At 46.5% G+C, this 27,500-nt stretch overlaps 2 protein-coding genes across 2 annotated transcripts in view; one reads left to right on the forward strand and one right to left on the reverse strand.

Moving 5' to 3' along the window:
- LOC115127223 (ventricular zone-expressed PH domain-containing protein-like) overlaps positions 1-27,500 on the forward strand; it is a 295,573-nt gene that overhangs the window by 55,009 nt on the left and 213,064 nt on the right. The window lies entirely within an intron of this gene.
- The window catches only part of LOC115125057 (pentraxin-related protein PTX3-like), a 20,941-nt gene continuing 14,027 nt past the window's right edge, over positions 20,587-27,500 (reverse strand). The window contains exon 4 of the mRNA XM_065000548.1: positions 20,587-23,874. Within this exon, the coding sequence (XP_064856620.1) occupies positions 23,213-23,874 (662 nt within the window). The 3' untranslated portion in view covers positions 20,587-23,212. The remainder of the gene's footprint in view (positions 23,875-27,500) is intronic.

Below are 27,500 nucleotides of genomic sequence, written 5' to 3' on the forward strand. Positions count from 1 at the left end.
GTGTAAGGGGGAACAACCAGTTATTGAGTGTAAGGGGGAACAACCAGTTATTGAGTGTAAGGGGGAACAACCAGTTATTGAGTTAAAGGAGGAACAACCAGTTATTGAGTTAAAGGTGGCACAACCAGTCATTGTAGTTAAAGGTGGCACAACCAGTTATTGAGTGTAAGGGGGCACAACCAGTCATTGTAGTTAAAGGTGGAACAACCAGTCATTGTAGTTAAAGGAGGAACAACCAGTCATTGTAGTTAAAGGTGGAACAACCAGTCATTGAGTTAAAGGTGGCACAACCAGTTATTGTAGTTAAAGGTGGAACAACCAGTCATTGTAGTTAAAGGTGGAACAACCAGTCATTGTAGTTAAAGGGGGAACAACCAGTCATTGAGTGTAAGGGGGCAATTGCTTTTTCACACAGGGGAAATGGATGTTGCATAACTTTGTTAATAAAATAAAACAAGTTTCCAATTGTTTTTGTTATTTGTAAACTGAGGTTCCCTTTATCTAATATTAGGTTTGTGTTGAAGATCTGATAACATTCAGTATAAACAGACCACTATAGTCCCTGTGCCCAAGAACGGCGAGGTACTGTATCCTGTATAAATAACGACCGCCCCGTAGCACTCACAGAAAGGCTGGTCATGGCTCACATCAACACCATCACCCCAGACACCCTGGACCCACTCAAATTCACATACCGCCCCAACAGATCCACAGATGACCCACTCCAATTCACATACCGCCCCAACAGATCCACAGATGACGCAGTTTCTATTGCGCTCAACACTGCCCATTCCCTCCTTGGACAAGAGGATAACCTATGTGAGAACGCTTTACAATGAGTACAGCTCAACACCATAGTGCCATAGACTGAAACACCATCATTAAGTTTGCCGACAACATGACGACGATGAGACACCCTACAGGGAGGAGGTCACAGACCTGGCAGTGTGTTGCCAGGACAACAAGATAAAGAAGCTGATCGTGGACTACAGGAAACGGACATGCATGCTCCCATTCACATCGACGGTGTGCACCATTTAGAGCGTCTTGACTGGCTACATCACAGCTTGCTACGGCGACTGCTTGACAGCCGACTGCAAGGCGCTTACAGAGGGTGGTGCGTACGGCCCAGTACATCCCCGGGGCCAAGCTCCCTGCCATCCATCACCTCTATACCAGGTGGTGTCAGAAGATACCAGGCGGTGTCAGAAGATACCAGGTGGTGTCAGAAGATACCAGGTGGTGCGTACGGCCCAGTACATCCCCGGGGCCGAGCTCCCTGCCATCCATCACCTCTATACCAGGTGGTGTCAGAAGATACCAGGTGGTGTCAGATGATACCAGGTGGTGTCAGAAGATGGCCCTAAAAATTGTCAAAGACTCCAGCCACCCAAGTCGTAGATTATTTTCTCTGCTACCGCATGACAAGCGGTACCAAGGCACAAAATCTGGAACCAACAGGACCCAGAACAGCATCTACCCCCAAGCCATAAGACTGCGAAATAGAAATGTAAATAGTTAACCAAATACAGTGGCAAGAAAAAGTATGTGAACCTTTTGGAATGACCTGGTTTTCTGCATAAATTGGTCATAAAATTTGATCTGATCTTCATCTTCAAGTCACAGCAATAGACGAACACAGTGTGCTGTATTTTTCTTGTCTATGTTGAATACATATTTTAAACATTCACAGTGTAGGTTGGGAAAAGTATGTGAACCCCTAGGCTAATGACTAAACACTCACAAAATTTGAGTGTGCTATTCACAGGAAGCATTGCCTGATGTACACCATGCCTCAAACAAAAGAGATCTAAGAAGACCTAAGATTGAGAATTGTTGCCTTGCATGAAGCTGAAAAGGGTTACAAAAGTATCTCTAAAAGTCAGTCCACAGTAAGACAGATGGTCTATAAATGGAGGAAGTTCAGCACTGTTGCTACTCTCCCTAGGACTGGCCGTCCTGCAACGATGACTGCAAGAGCACAGCGCAGAATGCTCAATGAGGTTAAGAAGAATCCTAGAGTGTCAGCTAAAGACTTACAGAAATCTCTGGAGCATGCTAACATCTCTGTTGATGAGTCTACGGTACGTAAAACACTAAACAAGAATGGTGTTCATGCGAGGACACCACGGAAGAAGTCACTGCTGTCCAAAAAAACATTGCTGCATATCTGAAGTTTGCAAAAGAGCAACTGTATGTTCCACAGTGCAACTGGCAAAATCTTCTGTGGACATATGAAACTAAAGTTGTGTTGTTTGGAAGGAACACACAACACTATGTGTGGAGATAAAAAGGCACAGAGTCCAAGTCGAAATGAGTCACAAGTTTTTTCAAGTCAAGTAAAAAAAAAAGAAAATCTATACATTTTTTTTTTTTTCACTCGGCAAGTCAGTCCGCCTCTACACTCTAACCACTAGGCTACCTGCCTCCTCTACACTCTAACCACTAGGCTACCTGCCTCCTCTACACTCTAACCACTAGGCTAGCTGCCTCCTCTACACTCTAACCACTAGGCTACCCTGCCGCCTCTACACTCTAACCACTAGGCTACCCTGCCGCCTCTACACTCTAACCACTAGGCTACCTGCCTCCTCTACACTCTAACCACTAGGCTACCTGCCTCCTCTACACTCTAACCACTAGGCTGCCTGCCTCCTCTACACTCTAACCACTAGGCTGCCTGCCACCTCTACACTCTAACCACTAGGCTACCTGCCTCCTCTACACTCTAACCACTAGGCTGCCTGCCACCTCTACACTCTAACCACTAGGCTACCCTGCCGCCTTCTACACTCTAACCACTAGGCTACCTGCCTCCTCTACACTCTAACCACTAGACTACCCTGCCGCCTCTACACTCTAACCACTAGGCTACCCTGCCACCTCTACACTCTAACCACTAGGCTACCCTGCCGCCTTCTACACTCTAACCACTAGGCTACCTGCCTCCTCTACACTCTAACCACTAGACTACCCTGCCGCCTCTACACTCTAACCACTAGGCTACACTGCCGCCTCTACACTCTAACCACTAGGCTACCTGCCTCCTCTACACTCTAACCACTAGGCTACCTGCCTCCTCTACACTCTAACCACTAGGCTAGCTGCCTCCTCTACACTCTAACCACTAGGCTACCCTGCCGCCTCTACACTCTAACCACTAGGCTACCTGCCTCCTCTACACTCTAACCACTAGGCTACCTGCCTCCTCTACACTCTAACCACTAGGCTAGCTGCCTCCTCTACACTCTAACCACTAGGCTACCCTGCCGCCTCTACACTCTAACCACTAGGCTACCCTGCCGCCTCCACACTCTAACCACTAGGCTACCCTGCCTCCTCTACACTCTAACGACTAGGCTACCTGCCTCCTCTACACTCTAACCACTAGGCTAGCTGCCTCCTCTACACTCTAACCACTAGGCTACCCTGCTGCCTCTACACTCTAACCACTAGGCTACCCTGCCGCCTCCACACTCTAACCACTAGGCTACCCTGCCTCCTCTACACTCTAACCACTAGGCTACCTGCCTCCTCTACACTCTAACCACTAGGCTACCTGCCTCCTCTACACTCTAACCACTAGGCTACCCTGCTGCCTCCACACTCTAACCACTAGGCTACCCTGCCGCCTCTACACTCTAACCACTAGGCTACCTGCCTCCTCTACACTCTAACCACTAGGCTGCCTGCCACCTCTACCTGCCTCTACACTCTAACCACTAGGCTACCCTGCCACCTCTACTCTAACACTCTAACCACTAGGCTACCCTGCCGCCTTCTACACTCTAACCACTAGGCTACCTGCCTCCTCTACACTCTAACCACTAGGCTACCTGCCTCCTCTACACTCTAACCACTAGGCTACCCTGCCGCCTCTACACTCTAACCACTAGGCTACCTGCCTCCTCTACACTCTAACCACTAGGCTACCTGCCTCCTCTACACTCTAACCACTAGGCTAGCTGCCTCCTCTACACTCTAACCACTAGGCTACCCTGCCGCCTCTACACTCTAACCACTAGGCTACCTGCCACCTGCCTCCTCTACACTCTAACCAATAGACTACCCTGCCGCCTCTACACTCTAACCACTAGGCTACCTGGCTCCTCTACACTCTAACCACTAGGCTACCTGCCTCCTCTACACTCTAACCACTAGGCTAGCTGCCTCCTCTACACTCTAACCAATAGGCTACCCTGCCGCCTCTACACTCTAACCACTAGGCTACCTGCCACCTGCCACCTCTACACTCTAACCACTAGGCTACCTGGCTCCTCTACACTCTAACCACTAGGCTACCTGCCTCCTCTACACTCTAACCACTAGGCTACCTGCCTCCTCTACACTCTAACCATCAGGCTGCCTGCCTCCTCTACACTCTAACCACTAGGCTGCCTGCCTCCTCTACACTCTAACCACTAGGCTGCCTGCCGCCTCTACACTCTAACCACTAGGCTATCTGCAACCTCTACACTCTAACCACTAGGCTGCCTGCCTCCTCTACACTCTAACCACTAGGCTACCTGCCACCTCTACACTCTAACCACTAGGCTACCCTGCCGCCTCTACACTCTAACCACTAGGCTGCCTGCCACCTCTACACTCTAACCACTAGGCTACCTGCCTCCTCCACACTCTAACCACTAGGCTGCCTGCCACCTCTACACTCTAACCACTAGGCTACCCTGCCGCCTTCTACACTCTAACCACTAGGCTACCTGCCGCCTCTACACTCTAACCACTAGGCTACCCTGCCGCCTCTACACTCTAACCACTAGGCTACCTGCCTCCTCTACACTCTAACCACTAGGCTACCTGCCTCCTCTACACTCTAACCACTAGACTACCCTGCCGCCTCTACACTCTAACCACTAGGCTACCTGCCTCCTCTACACTCTAACCACTAGGCTAGCTGCCTCCTCTACACTCTAACCACTAGGCTACCCTGCCGCCTCTACACTCTAACCACTAGGCTACCTGCCACCTGCCACCTCTACACTCTAACCACTAGGCTACCTGGCTCCTCTACACTCTAACCACTAGGCTACCTGCCTCCTCTACACTCTAACCACTAGGCTAGCTGCCTCCTCTACACTCTAACCACTAGGCTAGCTGCCTCCTCTACACACTAACCACTAGGCTACCCTGCCGCCTCTACACTCTAACCACTAGGCTACCTGCCACCTCTACACTCTAACCACTAGGCTACCTGGCTCCTCTACACTGTAACCACTAGGCTACCTGCCTCCTCTACACTCTAACCACTAGGCTAGCTGCCTCCTCTACACTCTAACCACTAGGCTACCCTGCCACCTCTACACTCTAACCACTAGGCTACCTGCCACCTGCCACCTCTACACTCTAACCACTAGGCTACCTGGCTCCTCTACACTCTAACCACTAGGCTACCTGCCTCCTCTACACTCTAACCACTAGGCTACCTGCCTCCTCTACACTCTAACCACTAGGCTGCCTGCCTCCTCTACACTCTAACCACTAGGCTGCCTGCCTCCTCTACACTCTAACCACTAGGCTGCCTGCCGCCTCTACACTCTAACCACCACTAGGCTACCTGCCTCCCACTCTACCTGCCTCCTCCACACTCTAACCACTAGGCTGCCTGCCTCCTCTACACTCTAACCACTAGGCTACCTGCCTCCTCCACACTCTAACCACTAGGCTGCCTGCCACCTCTACACTCTAACCACTAGGCTACCTGCCACCTCTACACTCTAACCACTAGGCTACCCTGCCGCCTCTACACTCTAACCACTAGGCTACCCTGCCACCTCTATACTCTAACCACTAGGCTACCTGCCACCTCTACACTCTAACCACTAGGCTACCTGCCACCTCTACACTCTAACCATTAGGCTACCTGCCACCTCTACACTCTAACCACTAGGCTACCCTGCCACCTCTACACTCTAACCACTAGGCTACCTGCCACCTCTACACTCTAACCACTAGGCTACCTGCCGCCTCTACACTCTAACCACTAGGCTACCCTGCCACCTCTATCTCTAACCACTAGGCTACCCTGCCGCCTCTACACTCTAACCACTAGGCTACCCTGTCGCCCCAGATGCAATGACTTGTTCAACTACAAATGTTTGTTGAGGCTACCAGACCAGCCTTTTCATTATTCTGTCTACAACATATTTTGATTATGTAATAATGAATTTTAACAACAAATTCCAAATGCAATTTTCACATCAATTTCAAGCAATTTCGTACAAAAGGCCAGGCCAGTGGGCCAGTGGGCCAGTAGGCCAGTGGGCCAGTGGGCCAGTAGGCCAGTAGGCCAGTGGGCCAGTGGGCCAGTGGGCCAGTGGGCCAGTGGGCCAGTAGGGCCAGTGGGCCAGTGGGCCAGTAGGCCAGTGGGCCAGTAGGCCAGTGGGCCAGTGGGCCAGTAGGCCAGTGGGCCAGTAGGCCAGTGGGCCAGTGGGCCAGGCCAGTGGGCCAGTAGGCCAGTGGGCCAGTGGGCCAGTAGGCCAGTGGGCCAGTGGGCCAGTGGGCCAGTGGGCCAGTGGGCCAGTGCTAGTAATTGCTGGTGATCTTACAAAGTAAACAGTTGATCTTGATCACCAAACAATATTTGAAGCTTAATATGTATTAATGTCAATCCTCTCTCCAAACAATTTGATATCTGCGCTGCACCCGATCCTATCAGCAATCTATTCGCTAGCTCAGTGGTTCTCAAACTTTTTCACCCCCCCAAAAGGAGTGGTTCAAAGCTCGCTGACCCCCCACCCCGCACACACGTACAATCACTGTGCAAATGTTGCCTGTTCTTACAGCTGTAAACAGTGATGCATTTTCATACAAAGAAATAAACTCTATTTTACATCTGTGTTTTTCAGATGTAAGACCTTCATGTTAGCAGCAAATATCAACGAGGGATATCTTGTCACTCCTCTGGAGTCCAGGAAAACAGGATAATATAATAAGGCCTGTATGGAGGTCGCAGGAGAAGGAAGGCAAGGTCTGTCTGCACGGTGCCTGTCACCCTGGAGGGCCGCTTGTCTGTAGGCCAGTTGCCAACTGGGTAGTCCCTTTCTTCCTCACAAATATCGTAATAAATTCACCAGAATACGTTAGGTCTACATCTTCATCCCGTAATATTCCAATTGATTTGTTTAACCAGGCAAGTCATTTAAGAAAAAATGAGATGAGTGCCTTAAACCGCTGCGCCACTCGGGAACCCATTTAAGGCAGTGTGATGTTACAGCTATATATAGACATATAGCCAGTAGTCACCTTACCAAGGGCAATCTGAAATGGTCAATAAAATCGGCAGGTAGCCTAACTTTATTGTTCTGGCCAAGATGGGTACTTAGTAGATTGCTAAACTGTATTTCACACCCTGATCTGTTTCGCCTGTCTTTGTCTCCACCCCAGCGTGTCATCAGTCTCTAGTCGAATCCCGAGTCCCTGGCTGTGTGTCATCAGTCATCAGTCTCTAGTCGAGTCCCGAGTCCCTGGCTGCGTGTCATCAGTCTCTAGTCGAGTCCCGAGTCTCTGGCAGCGTGTCATCAGTCATCAGTCTCTAGTCGAGTCCCGAGTCTCTGGCAGCGTGTCATCAGTCATCAGTCTCTAGTCGAGTCCCGAGTCCCTGGCTGCGTGTCATCAGTCTCTAGTCGAGTCCCGAGTCTCTGGCAGCGTGTCATCAGTCATCAGTCTCTAGTCGAGTCCCTAGTCCCTGGCTGCGTGTCATCAGTCTCTAGTCGAGTCCCGAGTCCCTGGCTGCGTGTCATCAGTCATCAGTCTCTAGTCGAGTCCCGAGTCCCTGGCAGCGTGTCATCAGTTATCAGTCTCTAGTCGAGTCCCTAGTCTCTGGCAGCGTGTCATCAGTCATCAGTCTCTAGTCGAGTCCCGAGTCCCTGACAGCGTGTCATCAGTCTCTAGTCGAGTCCCGAGTCTCTGGCAGCGTGTCATCAGTCATCAGTCTCTAGTCGAGTCCCGAGTCCCTGGCTGCGTGTCATCAGTCATCAGTCTCTAGTCGAGTCCCGAGTCCCTGGCAGCGTGTCATCAGTCATCAGTCTCTGGCCGAGTCCCGAGTCTCTGGCAGCGTGTCATCAGTCTCTAGTCGAGTCCCGAGTCTCTGGCTGTGTGTCATCAGTCTCTAGCCGAGTCCCGAGTCTCTGGCTGTGTGTCATCAGTCATCAGTCTCTAGTCGAATCCCGAGTCCCTGGCAGCGTGTCATCAGTCATCAGTCTCTAGTTGAGTCATCAAATTTGGGACACGAGGTCATGTGGCTAGTTAGTGGGCTCTTTTTCAATCTCCCTTAAGGCACTTCATTATGTTGCCTCCTCCAGGATCCCAGTTAGAGCGCCTCGTTACCCTCTTTAACATGCTTAGACCTCGTTAGTGGTTTACCCCAGGGACTGTCGTTAGTGTTGCTCGTTAGGGATCTGTTTGGCCCCCCAGTCCTGAAACCCTCCAGTGGAGCCTGACTGATAAATAGAACTGCTGGTAGAGGTTACCACAGAGGATCTAGTAGTCTGTGTGTGTGTGTGTGTGTGTGTAGCGTGTGTGTGTGTTGTGGGTCTGTGTGTGTGTGTGTTGCGGATCTGTGTGTGTGTGTGTGTGTTGCGGGTCTGTGTGTCTGTTACGGGGCTGTGTGTGTGTCTGTGTTGTGGGTCTGTGTGTGTGTGTGTCTGTGTGTGTGTGTGTGTGTGTGTGTGTGTGTGTGTGTGTCTGTCTGTCTGTCTGTCTGTCTGTTGTGTGTGTGTGTGTGTGTGTGTGTGTGTGTGTGTGTGTGTGTGTGTGTGTGCGTGCGTGTGCGTGTGTGTGTGCGTGTGTGTGTGTGTGTGCGTGCGTGCGTGTGTGTGTGTTGTCATACAGGTCTAATGTGGCAGGGTGTGAGTAGTTACTACAGGGGAGGAGAGCCTTCTAACAGGGCCTTTCCTAGAAGGATTCATACATGTCTGTAAGTGCCCTCAGGAGCCTACAGTATGTCTGGTCCCATCCTGGCCACATCCTGGCCCCATCCTGGCCCACATCCTGGCCCCCTCTGGCCCCCATCCTGGCCCCCTCTGGCCCCCATCCTGGTCCCATCCTGGCCCCCATCCTGGTCCCATCCTGGTCCCATACTGGCCCCATCCTGGCCCCCATCCTGGCCCCCATCCTGGTCCCAGCCTGGCCCCCATCCTGGCCCCCATCCTGGCCCCCTCTGGCCCCCATCCTGGTCCCTTCCTGGCCCCCATCCTGGCCCCCTCTGGCCCCCATCCTCGTCCCATCCTGGCCCCCTCTGGCCCCCATCCTGGTCCCATCCTGGCCCCCATCCTGGTCCCATCCTGGCCCCCTCTGGCCCCCATCCTGGCCCCCATCCTGGTCCCATCCTGGCCCCATCCTGGTCCCATCCTGGCCCCTCTGGCCCCCATCCTGGTCCCATCCTGGCCCCATCCTGGCCCCCTCTGGCCCCCATCCTGGCCCCCTCCTGGCCCCATCCTGGCCCCCTTCTCTCCAACCTCCATGAACCATCATATGAAATCATGCACTCAGGGTTAACCGTTTGTTTATCCTGTAAATTATCCTGGATTAGGTGATCGTGTGTGTGTGTATGTGTGTGTGTGTGTGGTGAGTGAGTGTGTGTGTGTGTGTGTGTGTGTGAATAGCTCACACACTTCATGACCTGCACGGTCAGCTAACACTTCACACACATGATCAGGTTGTGTTTGTGTTACTCACCTCATCCAGCTTTAGTGTGGCGACCACCTGGGTGATGCAATGCACTGCTGCCCTTCTGTGAACAGCATTTTGGAAATCACCATTTTGTGAAATCACCATTTTGGAAATCACCATTTTGGAAATCACCATTTTGTGAACACTCATCACATAATCAGTGCTAAGGTAAATGACTGATGTACACTATAAACATATCCCCTCTTATCGAACCTTTCCAGCTGTTTTGTGTTCTCACTTAATGAATCCTTTTTTTTGGTGAAATGACTACAATGATCTGCCTCCATCTTGTCCTGCCCTTGACCAGATTTTATGCACTAATGGCGGCCATATTGTGCCAGACCCCTCACCTGCAGCACAGGCAGCTGCGCTAGTCCCCTGGAGACACACACACACACACACACACACACACACACACACACACACACACATACACACACACACACACACACACACACACACACACACACACACACACACACACACACACACACACACACACACACACACACACACACACACACACACACACAGTTACATGACAGCGTATTGGGAAATGGCTCTCACTGCCCAGTTAATACTGTCATGGTTAAGTGTCATGGTCTATTGGTTTGAGGTGCCTGCTGCTGTGAATCAGTGTTGATGATTTACTGTATAATGTCTCTGTTTAAGGCATCATACCTTATGTCAAGTTACATTTTCGTTTTATCGACTGTTGCATGGTGTTCTTTTTGGCACATTCACAGGTTACTTGTGTGCTTTGCTACTCTGGAGAAAGGAGGGGGGGGGGTGACGTATAGGGCACAGGAAGTGGTGAGAGAGACACATTGGGCACAGGAAGTGGTGAGAGATACATATTGGGCACAGGAAGTGGTAAGAGAGACATTTAGGGCACAGGAAGTGGTGAGAGGATGACATATAGGGCACAGGAAGTGGTGAGAGGATGACATATAGGGCACAGGAAGTGGTTTGAGAGAGACATATAGGGCACAGGAAGTGATGAGAGAGAGACATAGGGCACAGGAAGTGGTGAGAGAGAGACATAGGGCACAGGAAGTGGTGAGAGGATGACATATAGGGCACATGAAGTGGTTTGAGAGAGACATATAGGGCACAGGAAGTGATGAGAGAGAGACATAGGGCACAGGAAGTGGTGAGAGAGAGACATATAGGGCACAGGAGGTGGTATGAGAGAGACATAGGGCACAGGAAGTGGTGAGAGGGTGACATATAAGGCACAGGAAGTGGTGAGAGAGAGACATAGGGCACAGGAAGTGGTGAGAGAGAGACATAGGGCACAGGAAGTGGTGAGAGAGAGACATAGGGCACAGGAAGTGGTGAGAGAGAGACATAGGGCACAGGAAGTGGTGAGAGGGTGACATATAAGGCACAGGAAGTGGTGAGAGAGAGACATAGGGCACAGGAAGTGGTGAGAGAGAGACATAGGGCACAGGAAGTGGTGAGAGAGAGACATATAGGGCACAGGAGGTGGTGAGAGAGAGACATAATAGGGCACAGGAAGTGGTGAGAGAGAGAGACATAGGGCACAGGAAGTGGTGAGAGAGAGCCATAGGGCACAGGAAGTGGTGAGAGAGAGAGATATATAGGGCACAGGAAGTAGTGAGAGAGAGACATAGGGCACAGGAAGTGGTGAGAGAGAGATATATAGGGCACAGGAAGTAGTGAGAGAGTGACATAGGGCACAGGAAGTAGTGAGAGAGTGAGGGTTAGATGGAGAGAGAGGAGAGCAGAAGGGGATACGTGAGGAAGCAAAAAAACTGTCACCCATCCAGCCTTCAGAGAGGACGTTAACTAGAGAGTCTAGTATTTAGTAGCATTTCCTTTAAATTGTTTAACTTGGGTCAAACGTTTCGGGTGGCCTTCCACAAGCTTCCCACAATAAATTGGGTGAATTTTGGCCCATTCCTCCTGACAGAGCTGGTTTAACTGAGTCAGGTTTGTAGGCCTCCTTGCTCTCACACGCTTTTTCAGTTCTGCCCACACATTTTCTATAGGACTGAGGTCAGGGCTTTGTGATGGCCACTCCAATACCATGACTTTGTTGTCCTTAAGCCATCTTTGTCCCTATATGCAGTTGCAAACCGTAGTCTGGCTTTTTTATGGCGGTTTTGGAGCAGTGGCTTCTTCCTTGCTGAACGGTCTTTCAGGTTATGTCATGTAGGACTCGTTTTATTGTGGATATAGATACTTTTGTACCTGTTTCCTCCAGCATCTTCACAAGGTCTTTTGCTGTTCTTCTGGGATTGTTTTGCACTTTTCGCACCAAAGTGAGTTCATCTCTAGGAGACAGAACGGGTCTCCTTCCTGAGCGGTATGACGGCTGCGTGGTCCCATGGTGTTTATACTTGCGTACTATTGTTTGTACCGATGAACGTGGTACCTTCAGACGTTTGGAAATTGCTCCCAAGGATGAACCAGAAGTGTGGAGGTTTAAAAAAAAAAATCTGAGGTCTTGGCTGATTTCTTTTGATTTTCCCATGATTTCAAGCAAAGAGGCACTGAGTTTGAAGGTAGGCCTTGAAATACATCCACAGGTACACCTCCAATTGACTCTTATGATGTCAATTAGCCTATCAGAAGCTTCTAAAGCCATGACATCATTTTATGGAATTATCTAAGCTGTTTTTAAAGGCAAAGTCAACTTAGTGTATGTAAACTTCTGGCTCACTGGAATTGTTATACAGTGAATTATAAATGAAATAATCTGTCTGTAAACAATTGTTGGAAAAATTACTTGTGTCATGCACAAAGTAGATGTCCTAACCGACATGCCAAAACTATAGTTTGTTAACAAGAAATGTGTGGAGTGGTTGAAAAGCGAGTTTTAATGACTCCAACCTAAGTGTATGTAAACTTCAGACTTCAACTGTATCTTAAAAGCATTATTTATTGTGTACATTAATGTAAGCAATATGAAGTAGTGTAATTGTTCAGGGACACGGGTCATTTAAAAAAAAATGTTTTATTTCACCTTTATTTAACCAGGTAGGCTAGTTGAGAACAAGTTCTCATTTGCAACTGCGACCTGGCCAAGATAAAGCATAGCAGTGTGAACAGACAACACAGAGTTACACATGGAGTAAGCAATTAACAAGTCAATAACACAGTAGAAAAAAAAATGGGCAGTCTATATACAATGTGTGCAAAAGGCATGAGGAGGTAGGCGAATAATACAATTTTGCAGATTAACACTGGGGTGATAAATGATCAGATGGTCATGTACAGGTAGAGATATTGGTGTGCAAAAGAGCAGAAAAGTAAATAAATAAATAAAAAAAACAGTATAAAAACAGTATGGGGATGAGGTAGGTGAAAATGGGTGGGCTATTTACCAATAGACTATGTACAGCTGCAGCGATCGGTTAGCTGCTCGGATAGCTGATGTTTGAAGTTGGTGAGGGAGATAAAGTCTCCAACTTCAGCGATTTTTGCAGTTCGTTCCAGTCACAGGCAGCAGAGTACTGGAACGAAAGGCGGCCAAATGAGGTGTTGGCTTTAGGGATGATCAGTGAGATACACCTGCTGGAGCGTGTGCTACGGATGGGTGTTGCCATCGTGACCAGTGAACTGAGATAAGGCGGAGCTTTACCTAGCATGGACTTGTAGATGACCTGGAGCCAGTGGGTCTGGCGACGAATATGTAGCGAGGGCCAGCCGACTAGAGCATACAAGTCGCAGTGGTGGGTGGTATAAGGTGCTTTGTGACAAAACGGATGGCACTATGATAGACTGCATCCAGTTTGCTGAGTAGAGTGTTGGAAGCCATTTTGTAGATGACATCGCCGAAATCGAGGATCGGTAGGATAGTCAGTTTTACTAGGGTAAGCTTGGCGGCGTGAGTGAAGGAGGCTTTGTTGCGGAATAGAAAGCCGACTCTTGATTTGATTTTCGATTGGAGATGTTTGATGTGAGTCTGGAAGGAGAGTTTGCAGTCTAGCCAGACACCTAGGTACTTATAGATGTCCACATATTCAAGGTCGGAACCATCCAGGGTGGTGATGCTAGTCGGGCATGCGGGTGCAGGCAGCGATCGGTTGAAAAGCATGCATTTGGTTTTACTCGCGTTTAAGAGCAGTTGGAGGCCACGGAAGGAGTGCTGTATGGCATTGAAGCTCGTTTGGAGGTTAGATAGCACAGTGTCCAATGACGGGCCGAAAGTATATAGAATGGTGTCGTCTGCGTAGAGGTGGATCAGGGAATCGCCCGCAGCAAGAGCAACATCATTGATATATACAGAGAAAAGAGTCGGCCCGAGAATTGAACCCTGTGGCACCCCCATAGAGACTGCCAGAGGACCGGACAGCATGCCCTCCGATTTGACACACTGAACTCTGTCTGCAAAGTAATTGGTGAACCAGGCAAGGCAGTCATCCGAGAAACCGAGGCTATTGAGTCTGCCGATAAGAATATGGTGATTGACAGAGTCGAAAGCCTTGGCGAGGTCGATGAAGACGGCTGCACAGTACTGTCTTTTATCGATGGCGGTTATGATATCGTTTAGTACCTTGAGCGTGGCTGAGGTGCACCCGTGACCGGCTCGGAAACCAGATTGCACAGTAGGGATGACTTTAGCTTCAAGATAACAGCCTTTAAAGCACTAGGGTGAGGTTCAGCAGGGCTCTCTGTCATTCCATACTGTACTCTAGCCCACAGGCTGTTAGGCCCAGTTACTGCTGTGAGGTCTTGGGGTGGTTGCTCTGGTCTGGCTGCCCTGGTCTGGCTGCCCTGGTCTGGCTGCCCTGGTCTGGCTCCTCCGGTCTGGCTGCCCTGGTCTGGCTCCTCCGGTCTTGCTGCCCTGGTCTGGCTCCTCCGGTCAGTAAACCCCACAGGCCTACCTCATTAAGGTTTTACAAGCAACTACATTAAACCCCACAGGCCTACCTCATTAAGGTTTTACAAGCAACTACATTAAACCCCACAGGCCTACCTCATTAAGGTTTTACAAGCAACTACAGTAAACCCCACAGACCTACCTCATTATCAGAAACAGAAAATGTTTTCCACATTTTGTTGTGTTACAGACTGAATTTAAAATTGATTCAATTGAGATGTGTTTTATGCTGGCCTACACACAATACCCCATAATGTCAAAGTGGATTTTTTTACAAATGAATTAAAAAATAAAAAGTTGAAATGTCTTGAGTCAATAAGGATTCAACTCCTTTATGGCAAGTCTACATAAGTTCAGCAGTAAACATGTGCTTAACAAGTCACATAATAAGTTGCATGGACTCACTCTGTGTGCAATAATAAAGTTTAACATGTTTTTTTAAAGACTATCCTCATCTCTGTACCTCAAACGTACAATTATCTGTAAGGTCCCTCAGTCGTGCAATGAATTGTAAACACAGAGTAAACCCTAACGAACAGGGAGGTTTTCCAATGCCTCGCAAAGAAGGGCACCTATTGGTAGATGTGTCAAAGTAACATTAAAAAAACGACACTGAATATTACTATGGATGGTGTATCAATACACCCAGTCAGTACAAAGATACAGGTGTCCTTCCTAACTCAGTTACCGGAGAGGAAGGAAACCGCTCAGGGATTTTACCCTGAGGCCAATGGTGACTTTAAAACAGTTACAGAGTTTAATGGCTGTGATAAGAGAAAACTGAGGAGGGATCAACAACATACAGGTAGCAGTTACTCCACAACTAATTGACAATAGGAAAAATAGGGAAGCCTGTGCAGAATACAAAATATTCCAAAACATGCAGCCTGTCCAGAATACAAAGTGTTATGTTTGGGGCAAAACCAGTACAACACATTACTGAGTACCACTCTCCATATTTTCAAGCATAGTGGTGGCTGCATTTTGTTATGGGTATGCTTGTAATCGTTAAGGACTGGGGAGTTTTTCAGGATAAAAAATACATTTAATGGACCTAAGCACATGCAAAATCCTAAAGGAAAACCTGGTTGAGTCTGCTTTCCACCAGACACTGGGAGATGAATTCACCTTTCAGCAGGACAATAACCTTAAAACACAAGGCCAAATCTACACTGGAGTTGCTTACCAAGAAGACAGTGAATGTTCCTTAGTGGCTCAGTTATAGTTTTGATTTAAATCTACTTAAAAATCAATGGCAAAACCTGAAATTTGTTTTCTAACAATGATCAACAACCAATTTGACAGAGCTTGAAGAATTTTGTAAATAATAATTGGCAAATGTTGCACAACCCAAGTGTGGAAAGCTCTAAGAGCCTAGAAAGACACGCAGCTGTAATCACTGCCAAAGGTGCCAAAGTATTGACTCATGGTTGTGAGTACTTACTGTATGTAAAGTAGATATTTCTGTATTTCATTTTCAAATAAATTTGTAATACATTTTTTTTTTAAAAACGTTTTGACTTTGTCATTCTGGGATGTTGTGTGAGAGAAAAAATACATATTTAATCCGTTTTGAATTCAGGCTGTAACAAAACTGTAACAAAAGTTTGGTTGTCCACCCCAAACTCAGCCACCCATTGCCCAAACCCCCTGACCTCACCCGAACCACATCACATCATCCTATTTCCTGAACTGGTGGCTGCTGGGAAGGGAGAGGTCAATTGTTATTGGTTCCCTGGGCTACGGGGCAGGGGGCAGGGTTAACGAGGTAAAGAGTGGGTGAAGCATGCATAAGCTGACACCTTGTCTCGGGGATAGGGAGGGAGGAAGGGATACGAGGGGGGATTGATTTCAACAAGAAAGGATCTGTATACTATCAGCAGTTACAACTTTAACAGCATATTTCTTGTCATTCTAGTAACTCTCTGTAGTTATGTAGTTATGTATTAGGACTATCTAAAAGAAGTGAAACAGAAGTTGGGCTTAGTTAGTCTGCAGACTATCTACCTCACATTCAACTACGTATCAACTGATGAGCACGTTCAGTGCATTCGCTAACTCTCTGTGGTTATGTAGTTATGTATTAACTGATGAGCACGTTCAGTGCATTCGCTAACTCTCTGTGGTTATGTAGTTATGTATTAACTGATGAGCACGTTCAGTGCATTCGCTAACTCTCTGTGGTTATGTAGTTATGTATTAACTGATGAGCACGTTCAGTGCATTCGCTAACTCTCTGTGGTTATGTAGTTATGTATCAACTGATGAGCACGTTCAGTGCATTCGCTAACTCTCTGTGGTTATGTAGTTATGTATCAACTGATGAGCACGTTCAGTGCATTCGCTAACTCTCTGTGGTTATGTAGTTATGTATCAACTGATGAGCACGTTCAGTGCATTCGCTAACTCTCTGTGGTTATGTAGTTATGTATTAACTGATGAGCACGTTCAGTGCATTCGCTAACTCTCTGTGGTTATGTAGTTATGTATTAACTGATGAGCACGTTCAGTGCATTCGCTAACTCTCTGTGGTTATGTAGTTATGTATCAACTGATGAGCACGTTCAGTGCATTCGCTAACTCTCTGTGGTTATGTAGTTATGTATTAACTGATGAGCACGTTCAGTGCATTCGCTAACTCTCTGTGGTTATGTAGTTATGTATTAACTGATGAGCACGTTCAGTGCATTCGCTAACTCTCTGTGGTTATGTAGTTATGTATTAGGATCTAAATGAAGTGAAACACTTTTTTAACATTAAGTTAATATGCAACGATCACTCAACACATCCACATGTGCAGCTGTTGTTGGGATGAGTGAAATGGCCGTTTTGACACAGGGGGGAAACAAACCAGCATGTACAGTGCCTTGCGAAAGTATTCGGCCCCCTTGAACTTTGCGACCTTTTGCCACATTTCAGGCTTCAAACATAAAGATATAAAACTGTATTTTTTTGTGAAGAATCAACAACAAGTGGGACACAATCATGAAGTGGAACGACATTTATTGGATATTTCAAACTTTTTTAACAAATCAAAAACTGAAAAATTGGGCGTGCAAAATTATTCAGCCCCTTTACTTTCAGTGCAGCAAACTCTCTCCAGAAGTTCAGCGAGGATCTCTGAATGATCCAATGTTGACCTAAATGACAAATGATGATAAATACAATCCACCTGTGTGTAATCAAGTCTCCGTATAAATGCACCTGCACTGTGATAGTCTCAGAGGTCTGTTAAAAGCGCAGAGAGCATCATGAAGAACAAGGAACACACCAGGCAGGTCCGAGATACTGTTGTGAAGAAGTTTAAAGCCGGATTTGGATACAAAAAGATTTCCCAAGCTTTAAACATCCCAAGGAGCACTGTGCAAGCGATAATATTGAAATGGAAGGAGTATCAGACCACTGCAAATCTACCAAGACCTGGCCGTCCCTCTAAACTTTCAGCTCATACAAGGAGAAGACTGATCAGAGATGCAGCCAAGAGGCCCATGATCACTCTGGATGAACTGCAGAGATCTACAGCTGAGGTGGGAGACTCTGTCCATAGGACAACAATCAGTCGTATATTGCACAAATCTGGCCTTTATGGAAGAGTGGCAAGAAGAAAGCCATTTCTTAAAGATATCCATAAAAAGTGTTGTTTAAAGTTTGCCACAAGCCACCTGGGAGACACACCAAACATGTGGAAGAAGGTGCTCTGGTCAGATGAAACCAAAATTGAACTTTTTGGCAACAATGCAAAACGTTATGTTTGGCGTAAAAGCAACACAGCTCATCACCTGAACACACCATCCCCACTGTCAAACATGGTGGTGGCAGCATCATGGTTTGGGCCTGCTTTTCTTCAGCAGGGACAGGGAAGATGGTTAAAATTGATGGGAAGATGGATGGAGCCAAATACAGGACCATTCTGGAAGAAAACCTGATGGAGTCTGCAAAAGACCTGAGACTGGGACGGAGATTTGTCTTCCAACAAGACAATGATCCAAAACATAAAGCAAAATCTACAATGGAATGGTTCAAAAATAAACATATCCAGGTGTTAGAATGGCCAAGTCAAAGTCCAGACCTGAATCCAATCGAGAATCTGTGGAAAGAACTGAAAACTGCTGTTCACAAATGCTCTCCATCCAACCTCACTGAGCTCGAGCTGTTTTGCAAGGAGGAATGGGAAAACATTTCAGTCTCTTGATGTGCAAAACTGATAGAGACATACCCCAAGCGACTTACAGCTGTAATCGCAGCAAAAGGTGGCGCTACAAAGTATTAATTTAAGGGGGCTGAATAATTTTGCACGCCCAATTTTTCAGTTTTTGATTTGTTAAAAAAGTTTGAAATATCCAATAAATGTTTTTTTTATTTTTTTATTTCACCTTTATTTAACCAGGTAGGCTAGTTGAGAACAGGTTCTCATTTGCAACTGCGACCTGGCCAAGATAAAGCATAGCAGTGTGAACAGACAACACAGAGTTACACATGGAGTAAACAATTAACAAGTCAATAACACAGTAGAGAAAAAAGGGGAGTCTATATACAATGTGTGCAAAAGGCATGAGGAGGTAGGCGAATAATTACAATATTGCAGATTAACACTGGAGTGATAAATGATCAGATGATCATGTACAGGTAGAGATATTGGTGTGCAAAAGAGCAGAAAAGTAAATAAATAAAAACTGTGGGGATGAGGTAGGTGAAAATGGGTGGGCTATTTACCAATAGATTATGTACAGCTGCAGCGATCGGTTAGCTGCTCAGATAGCTGATGTTTGAAGTTGGTGAGGGAGATAAAAGTCTCCAACTTCAGCGATTTTTGCAATTCGTTCCAGTCACAGGCAGCAGAGTACTGGAACGAAAGGCGGCCGAATGAGGTGTTGGCTTTAGGGATGATCAATGAGATACACCTGCTGGAGCGCGTGCTACGGATGGGTGTTGCCATCGTGACCAGTGAGCTGAGATAAGGCGGAGCTTTGCCTAGCATGGCCTTGTAGATGACCTGGAGCCAGTGGATCTGGCGACGAATATGTAGCGAGGGCCAGCCGACTAGAGCATACAAGTCGCAGTGGTGGGTAGTATAAGGTGCTTTAGTGACAAAACGGATGGCACTGTGATAAACTGCATCCAGTTTGCTGAGAAGAGTGTTGGAAGCAATTTTGTAGATGACATCGCCGAAGTCGAGGATCGGTAGGATAGTCAGTTTTACTAGGGTAAGCTTGGCAGCGTGAGTGAAGGAGGCTTTGTTGCGGAATAGAAAGCCGACTCTTGATTTGATTTTCGATTGGAGATGTTTGATATGGGTCTGGAAGGAGAGTTTGCAGTCTAGCCAGACACCTAGGTACTTATAGGTGTCCACATATTCAAGGTCGGAACCATCCAGTGTGGTGATGCTAGTCGGGCAAGCGGGTGCAGGCAGCGATCGGTTGAAAAGCATGCATTTGGTTTTACTAGCGTTTAAGAGCAGTTGGAGGCCACGGAAGGAGTGTTGTATGGCATTGAAGCTCGATTGGAGGTTAGATAGCACAGTGTCCAATGACGGGCTGAAAGTGTATAGAATGGTGTCGTCTGCGTAGAGGTGGATCAGGGAATCGCCCGCAGCAAGAGCAACATCATTGACATACACAGAGAAAAGAGTCGGCCCGAGAATTGAACCCTGTGGCACCCCCATAGAGACTGCCAGAGGACCGGACAACATGCCCTCCGATTTGACACACTGAACTCTGTCTGCAAAGTAATTGGTGAACCAGGCAAGGCAGTCATCCGAAAAACCGAGGCTACTGAGTCTGCCGATAAGAATATGGTGATTGACAGAGTCGAAAGCCTTGGCAAGGTCGATGAAGACGGCTGCACAGTACTGTCGTTCCACTTCATGATTGTGTCCCACTTGTTGTTGATTCTTCACAAAAAAATACAGTTTTATATCTTTATGTTTGAAGCCTGAAATGTGGCAAAAGGTCGCAAAGTTCAAGGGGGCCGAATACTTTCGCAAGGCACTGTACCACAATTAAACATGTTGTTCCTGTTGGCAATGAAGAAAGGCGTCAGACGCATAATGTCAACATGTAGTTTTATTCATATCTTGGTCTTCAATTCTAGTCCTACTGTAAATGCAAAAAAATAATATTTATATACAAAATACATTCATTTTTACTTCTTGACAAAAACACAAAACAATTTACAATATGATCCACATTGCCTACTATGAGAGAGCAGAGAGAGGTCGTAACAAAATGCTGTAAACATTGTCCACAGTTCCTCTTTTCAAATCAAGTGTTTCTGTCTCACAAGGGACGCAAAACCAACAGGGAATGAGCCACTATAGTTGTGTCATCTTGTTGTCACCCATTTCAATGAGGAACACAATAAACCCCTTTGGATTATATAGAAAACAAAGAGGAACACAATAAACCCCTTTGGATTATATAGAAAACAATGAGGAACACAATAAACCCCTTTGGATTATATAGAAAACAATGAGGAACACAATAAACCCCTTTGGATTATATAGAAAACAAAGAGGAACACAATAAACCCCTTTGGATTAAATAGAAAACAAAGAGAAACACAAAACAACTGAAATATATATAAATATATATATATATAACTAAATATTATGTTTGTCACATCTGAAATGTAAACACATTGATAAAAAAAATGTTTTTTTAAAAGTTGGAAACAACGATTGAAAAAAATATTCACTTTTTTTTTCCAGGAAATGTAAGATTATAAAGTAATAGAACAGTTACAATCTCCTATGTCAGCATGCAGATGGTTGTTACTACATAGCCATGCCAGAGAGGACCAGGGTAAAACGTTATAGCAGCATGCAGATGGTTGTTACTACATAGCCATGCCAGAGAGGACCACGGTAAAACGTTTTCTAACCACAATGCCACCCTAACAACTAAACCCAAACCTCAACCCTTTACCATTTACCTTACTCCTTAACCCTGACACTCCCATTAGTAACAAATAGCTAACGTACTTGCAAAAATAATGCTGATATTTATAGCAAATGTTGTCCTCTCTAGTATAGCTTCTGATGGTATAGATAATGTTGTCCTCTCTAGTATAGCTTCTGATGGTATAGATAATGTTGCCCTCCTCTGGCATGCCTTCTGATGGTATAGATAATGTTGTCCTCCTCTGGCATGCCTTCTGATGGTATAGATAATGTTGTCCTCCTCTGGCATGCCTTCTGATGGTATAGATAATGTTGCCCTCCTCTGACATGCCTTCTGATGGTATAGATAATGTTGTCCTCTCTAGTATAGCTTCTGATGGTATAGATAATGTTGTCCTCTCTAGTATAGCTTCTGATGGTATAGATCATGTTGCCCTCCTCTGGTATAGCTTCTGATGGTATAGATAATGTTGTCCTCTCTAGTATAGCTTCTGATGGTATAGATAATGTTGTCCTCCTCTGGCATAGCTTCTGATGGTATAGATAATGTTGTCCTCCTCTGGCATAGCTTCTGATGGTATAGATAATGTTGTCCTCCTCTGACATGCCTTCTGATGGTATAGATAATGTTGTCCTCCTCTGACATGCCTTCTGATGGTATAGATAATGTTGTCCTCCTCTGGCATAGCTTCTGATGGTATAGATAATGTTGTCCTCTCTAGTATAGCTTCTGATGGTATAGATAATGTTGTCCTCCTCTGACATGCCTTCTGATGGTATAGATAATGTTGTCCTCCTCTGACATGCCTTCTGATGGTATAGATAATGTTGTCCTCCTCTGGCATGCCTTCTGATGGTATAGATAATGTTGCCCTCCTCTGGCATGCCTTCTGATGGTATAGATAATGTTGCCCTCCTCTGGCATGCCTTCTGATGGTATAGATAATGTTGTCCTCTCTAGTATAGCTTCTGATGGTATAGATAATGTTGTCCTCCTCTGACATGCCTTCTGATGGTATAGATAATGTTGTCCCTCCTCTGACATGCCTTCTGATGGTATAGATAATGTTGTCCTCCTCTGGCATGCCTTCTGATGGTATAGATAATGTTGTCCTCCTCTGGCATGGACATCTAGCGATGACCCTTGCAGACTGGTTTTTGTGACAGTTGCCCTCAAGCATCTCTCCTTCCACACAATGAGCTCTTTGTTTCTCTCTCTCACCTCGGTCCTTTCCTTTCCTTTTCTCTCTTTAAATCTGTGGTAAATTCTGTTTTCTCCACTTCTCCTCCTAAGGCTATGTACAGTACACTAATGCTACTCACCAAGGGTGTGTGTGTGTGTGAGTGTGTGTGTGTGCGTGTGTGTGCGTGCGTGCGTGTGTGTGTGTGTGTGTGTTGGTTTTGCGTTCACATTATTGTTACGCACACATGTTCACAAACCCAAGCATCTGACTTGCGTGTGTGTGCGTGCGTGCGCGTGTCTGTGTGTGCGTGCGCGTGTGTGTGTGTGCGTGTGTGTGTGTGTGTGTGTGTTGCCACTCTCCTGCTTCTCTAAATGGGAACCACTCCTCCAACAGGACACATTATTGTCCCAGTCTCATTAACCATTAAAGGGAGCTGCTGTTGTTGTTGTTGTTGTTGTTTATGTTCACATTATTGTCGCAGTCTCAGCCGGTTGGGCTGTTCTGCACTGCAGGTCTTAGTTTATAATGGTGATGATAGAGTTAATTTAAATGATGATGATGAGGATGATGATGAAAACGTCATCAGAGTTAGTTGATGAACTGAGCACCCCCGTGAGGCACGATCTCCGTCAAGCCCCACCCAACTACGTTCCCCCTCTGCTCACACCCCTCGCCGTCCTGCAAAGCCAGCTGGGATATCTCCTCCTCCGTCAGCACGCTGTCCCACATGTTCACCCCTGTCATCTTCCCAGCGAACGCCAACTTGGCATCGAAGCCTCCGTCAAACCCAGGCATCTGACTCCCACTGCCACCTGACCCTCCAGAGACCCCGCCGTCGTTCTTCTCCTGCCCCAGCTGGAGGGAGCCTCCATCGGGTAACACGTGGCCCTCGGCCACCCCGGGTGTGAATGCCACTCTGTGTCCATCGGCCCATAGTGACGCTATGCCCTGCTCAGAGCTCCAAGCCCCACATATGTGGGTCCAAAATCCTCCTCTCACCACGCCCCGCCCCTCCACCAGGTGAGCCTCTCCCCCCACGGTGAAGAGAGCCCTGGTTCCACTGAGAAGGAGCTGGATCTCATAGGGGTTCCGTTTGGTTCCGTAGGAGAACAGCACGGTTGTGTTGGAGACGGAGACGGGCTTGGCCCACAGGCACACGGTGAAGGACGAGAGGGAGAGAGGGAGGTCTGGTGTCACCGAGGAGAAGATACGAGGGGAACGCATAGGGAAGAGAAGAGCGGTCTCACAGCCTGCGAGAGAGGAGGGAGGGAGGAGAGAGGGAGGAGAGAGAGAGGAGGGAGGAGAGAGAGAGGAGGTAGGGAGGAGAGAGAGAGGAGGGAGGGAGGAGAGAGGGAGGAGAGAGGGAGGAGAGAATGAGAACATTACTTTAGTCATTTTACGGTTATTAATTGATCTGCAAGACGACCAATTTAGGAAACCACAAGATGACGAAAAGTCCAAATCTACTTCTACTTTTTATCATTGTTCTTTTCCTCTTGTTATAAGTCTGATTTACATTCTTACTTCATTTGTTTAAAAGAAGAGAAAGGGAAACAGGCCCTGCCATCTGCCAGCACGCTGCCTCACGGGGCTTCTTCAGGCCTTTTCTTTGTTCTCAGAAGCACTACGGATGACCAGATGATGACCACTACGGATGACCAGATGATGACCACTACGGATGACCAGATGATGACCACTACGGATGACCAGATGATGACCACTACGGATGACCAGATGATGACCACTACGGATGACCAGATGATGACCACTACGGATGACCAGATGATGACCACTACGGATGACCAGATGATGACCACTACGGATGACCAGATGATGACCACTACAGATGACCAGATGATGACCACTACGGATGACCACTACAGATGACCAGATGATGACCAGATGATTCCCCTTGAAAGATTTAGATGCACTATTGTAAAGTGGCTGTTCCACTGGATGTCTTAAGGTGAACGCACCAATTTGTAAGTCGCTCTGGATAAGAGCGTCTGCTAAATGACTTAAATGTAAATGTATGACCAGATAGTCAAGTCTTTATCCAAAAAGGTTTTCCACGTCTAGAAACACGGCGCTAGATATTCATGATGTATTATAAACCGGGTGGTTTGAACTCTGAATGGTGATTGGCTGAAAGCCGTGGTATATTTAAGCAATAAGGCCAGAGGGGGGTGTGGATATATGGCTAATATACCACGGCTAAGGGCTGTTCAATATAAACCCTGTGAGAGATCTCCGTTGGTAACATTGTTCTACCCAATATGAATGACTATAGAACAAATCTATATAGGATCTTTATGGTTGAACGTTTAACAGTCATGCATGCCAATGTAACAGTATAGCTTCCGTCCCTCTCCTCGCCCCAACCTGGGCTCGAACCAGGGACCCCCTCCACACATCAACCACAGTCACTCACGAAGCATCGGGGGGCGGCAGCGTAGCCTAGTGGTTAGAGCATTGGACTAGTAACCGGAACCCCCGAGCTGACAAGGTACAAATCTGTCGTTCTGCCCCTGAACAGGCAGTTAACCCACTGTTCCCAGTCCGTCATTGAAAATAAGAATGTGTTCTTAACTGACTTGCCTGGTTAAATAAAGGTACAATTAAAAAAAAAGATTAATCGTCACCCATCGCGCCACAAAATCCACGGCCCTTGCAGAGCAAAGGGAACCACTGCTTCAAAGTGACGTCACCGATTGAAACGCTATTTAGCGCGCACCACCGCTAACTAAGCTAACTAGCTAGCCGTTTCACATCGGTTAAACCAATAGAGGGAAGTAGAAGTATTTATTTTCTCTCTCTCTGTCCTTTAGGCGACAAAATAATAAACCTGGATGCTCTGTTTCTCATCACAAACACCACTCTCTCGTTTCATTGTGCACATTGTAGGCCTGCGTGTGTGTGTGTGTGTGTGTGTGTGTGTGTGTGCAGCGCTACTGTGTGTGATCTATAAATGGGATAATAACAGTGGTGTAAAGTACTTAAGTGCGCCATCTGGATCCACAGTCTCATTAAAGATCTGCCCTCTATGAATGAAAACCTAATTATGACAAGCGGACCGTATTACAACTCAGTGTTTACACTTCCTTGTAGTTGACCAATGAAATGGGTGGATGGTGAAGTAGACATACTTGGTATTCACATCTCAAAAAAACAAAACATGAATTGACCTCAATTCATTTCAATAGATAAGATTCTGCAACCATGGAGAAGTAAATACTCGTCTATTTAATGGGAAAATTCACATTGATGAACTCTTTGGTCCTTTATCACAGTTTACTGACTTACTATTTACTGCAGATGACTGTTCTTTTAAAATCATATGAGCAAAAAATATTTCATTTTATTTAGAATGCTAAAGTCAAGACTAAATAAAACGTGTCAATTTATATAATAAATATATATATATATATAATATATAATATAAAAGCTTCACTCATACATAAATTATACTTAAACCCCAAATGGTTCTCCAGTAGATTATTAAGGCTCATCCTTTGTTCCAAAATGGCCGTCAAAATGGACTTTCATTTCTAATTGAAAATGTTTTTATTTTACTAAGCTGGTTACAATTTCAGTTTTATCCTCCTGAAAATATAGAACAAATATTACATCAAATGTTATGGTCAAACTCAAATATACTGAAAAAAAAAAGTTATTTATGGAAAAAAAAAAAAATTGTATCATATTTATTAATGATATTATGAATTGAAACGGAGGAGTTATGTCACATATACAGTTATTGAAAATGTATGGGAATATCTGCTCAATCCAAATGTACAACCAACTGATTGCAGCGCTACCACAACACTGCAAGTGGAAAAAGGAGAAGGCAGGGAACTAGTTTGTCTGCCACATAGTAAAGATACAAATTGGCTGAAAGGAACTGGCATAAATAGAAAAATATACCACAGGTTCAGGTTCAGGAATGGTTAAACAAAATCACAACATGCACTTAAAATGAACCTTACAAATAGCAGTGTTGGGCGATCTGGACAGCCATAGTCAGTCAATAAATAATATAATAAAACTGGTAGGAAAGGTTTTCATCTTTAGCTCACAATCTGTGGATACTATACGATTAGAAAGGTTCATTTTTTTTGTAAAACATCAGAGAACAATTGAAAAAAAATATGGTACATGGAACCCAAATGAAGGTGGTCTATTGTGATAGGTGGGATGGGCTGAGAGGTTAAGGGGGGGGTCTATGGTGATAGGTGGGATGGGCTGAGAGGTTGAGGGGTGGTCTATGGTGATAGGTGGGATGGGCTGAGAGGTTAAGGGGTGGTCTATGGTGATAGATGGGATTAAGGGGTGGTCTATGGTGATAGATGGGATGGGCTGAGAGGTTAAGGGGCGGTCTATGGTGATAGATGGGATGGGCTGAGGGGTGGTCTATGGTGATAGGTGGGATGGGCTGAGAGGTTAAGGGGTGGTCTATGGTGATAGGTGGGATGGGCTGAGAGGTTGAGGGGTGGTCTATGGTGATAGGTGGGATGGGCTGAGAGGTTAAGGGGTGGTCTATGGTGATAGGTGGGATGGGCTGAGAGGTTGAGGGGTGGTCTATGGTGATAGATGGGATGGGCTGAGGGGTGGTCTATGGTGATAGGTGGGATGGGCTAAGAGTGGCTGAGGGGTGGTCTATGGTGATAGGTGGGATGGGCTGAGAGGTTAAGGGGTGGTCTATGGTGATAGGTGGGATGGGCTGAGAGGTTAAGGGGTGGTCTATGGTGATAGGTGGGATGGGCTGAGAGTGAATGAGGGATGGTCTATGGTGATAGGTGGGATGGGCTGAGAGGCTGAGGGGTGGTCTATGGTGATAGGTGGGATGGGCTGAGAGGCTGAGGGGTGGTCTATGGTG

This window comes from Oncorhynchus nerka, linkage group LG14 (genome assembly GCF_034236695.1).
Source record: "Oncorhynchus nerka isolate Pitt River linkage group LG14, Oner_Uvic_2.0, whole genome shotgun sequence".
In the NCBI taxonomy this organism is placed as follows: Eukaryota; Metazoa; Chordata; class Actinopteri; order Salmoniformes; family Salmonidae; genus Oncorhynchus; species Oncorhynchus nerka.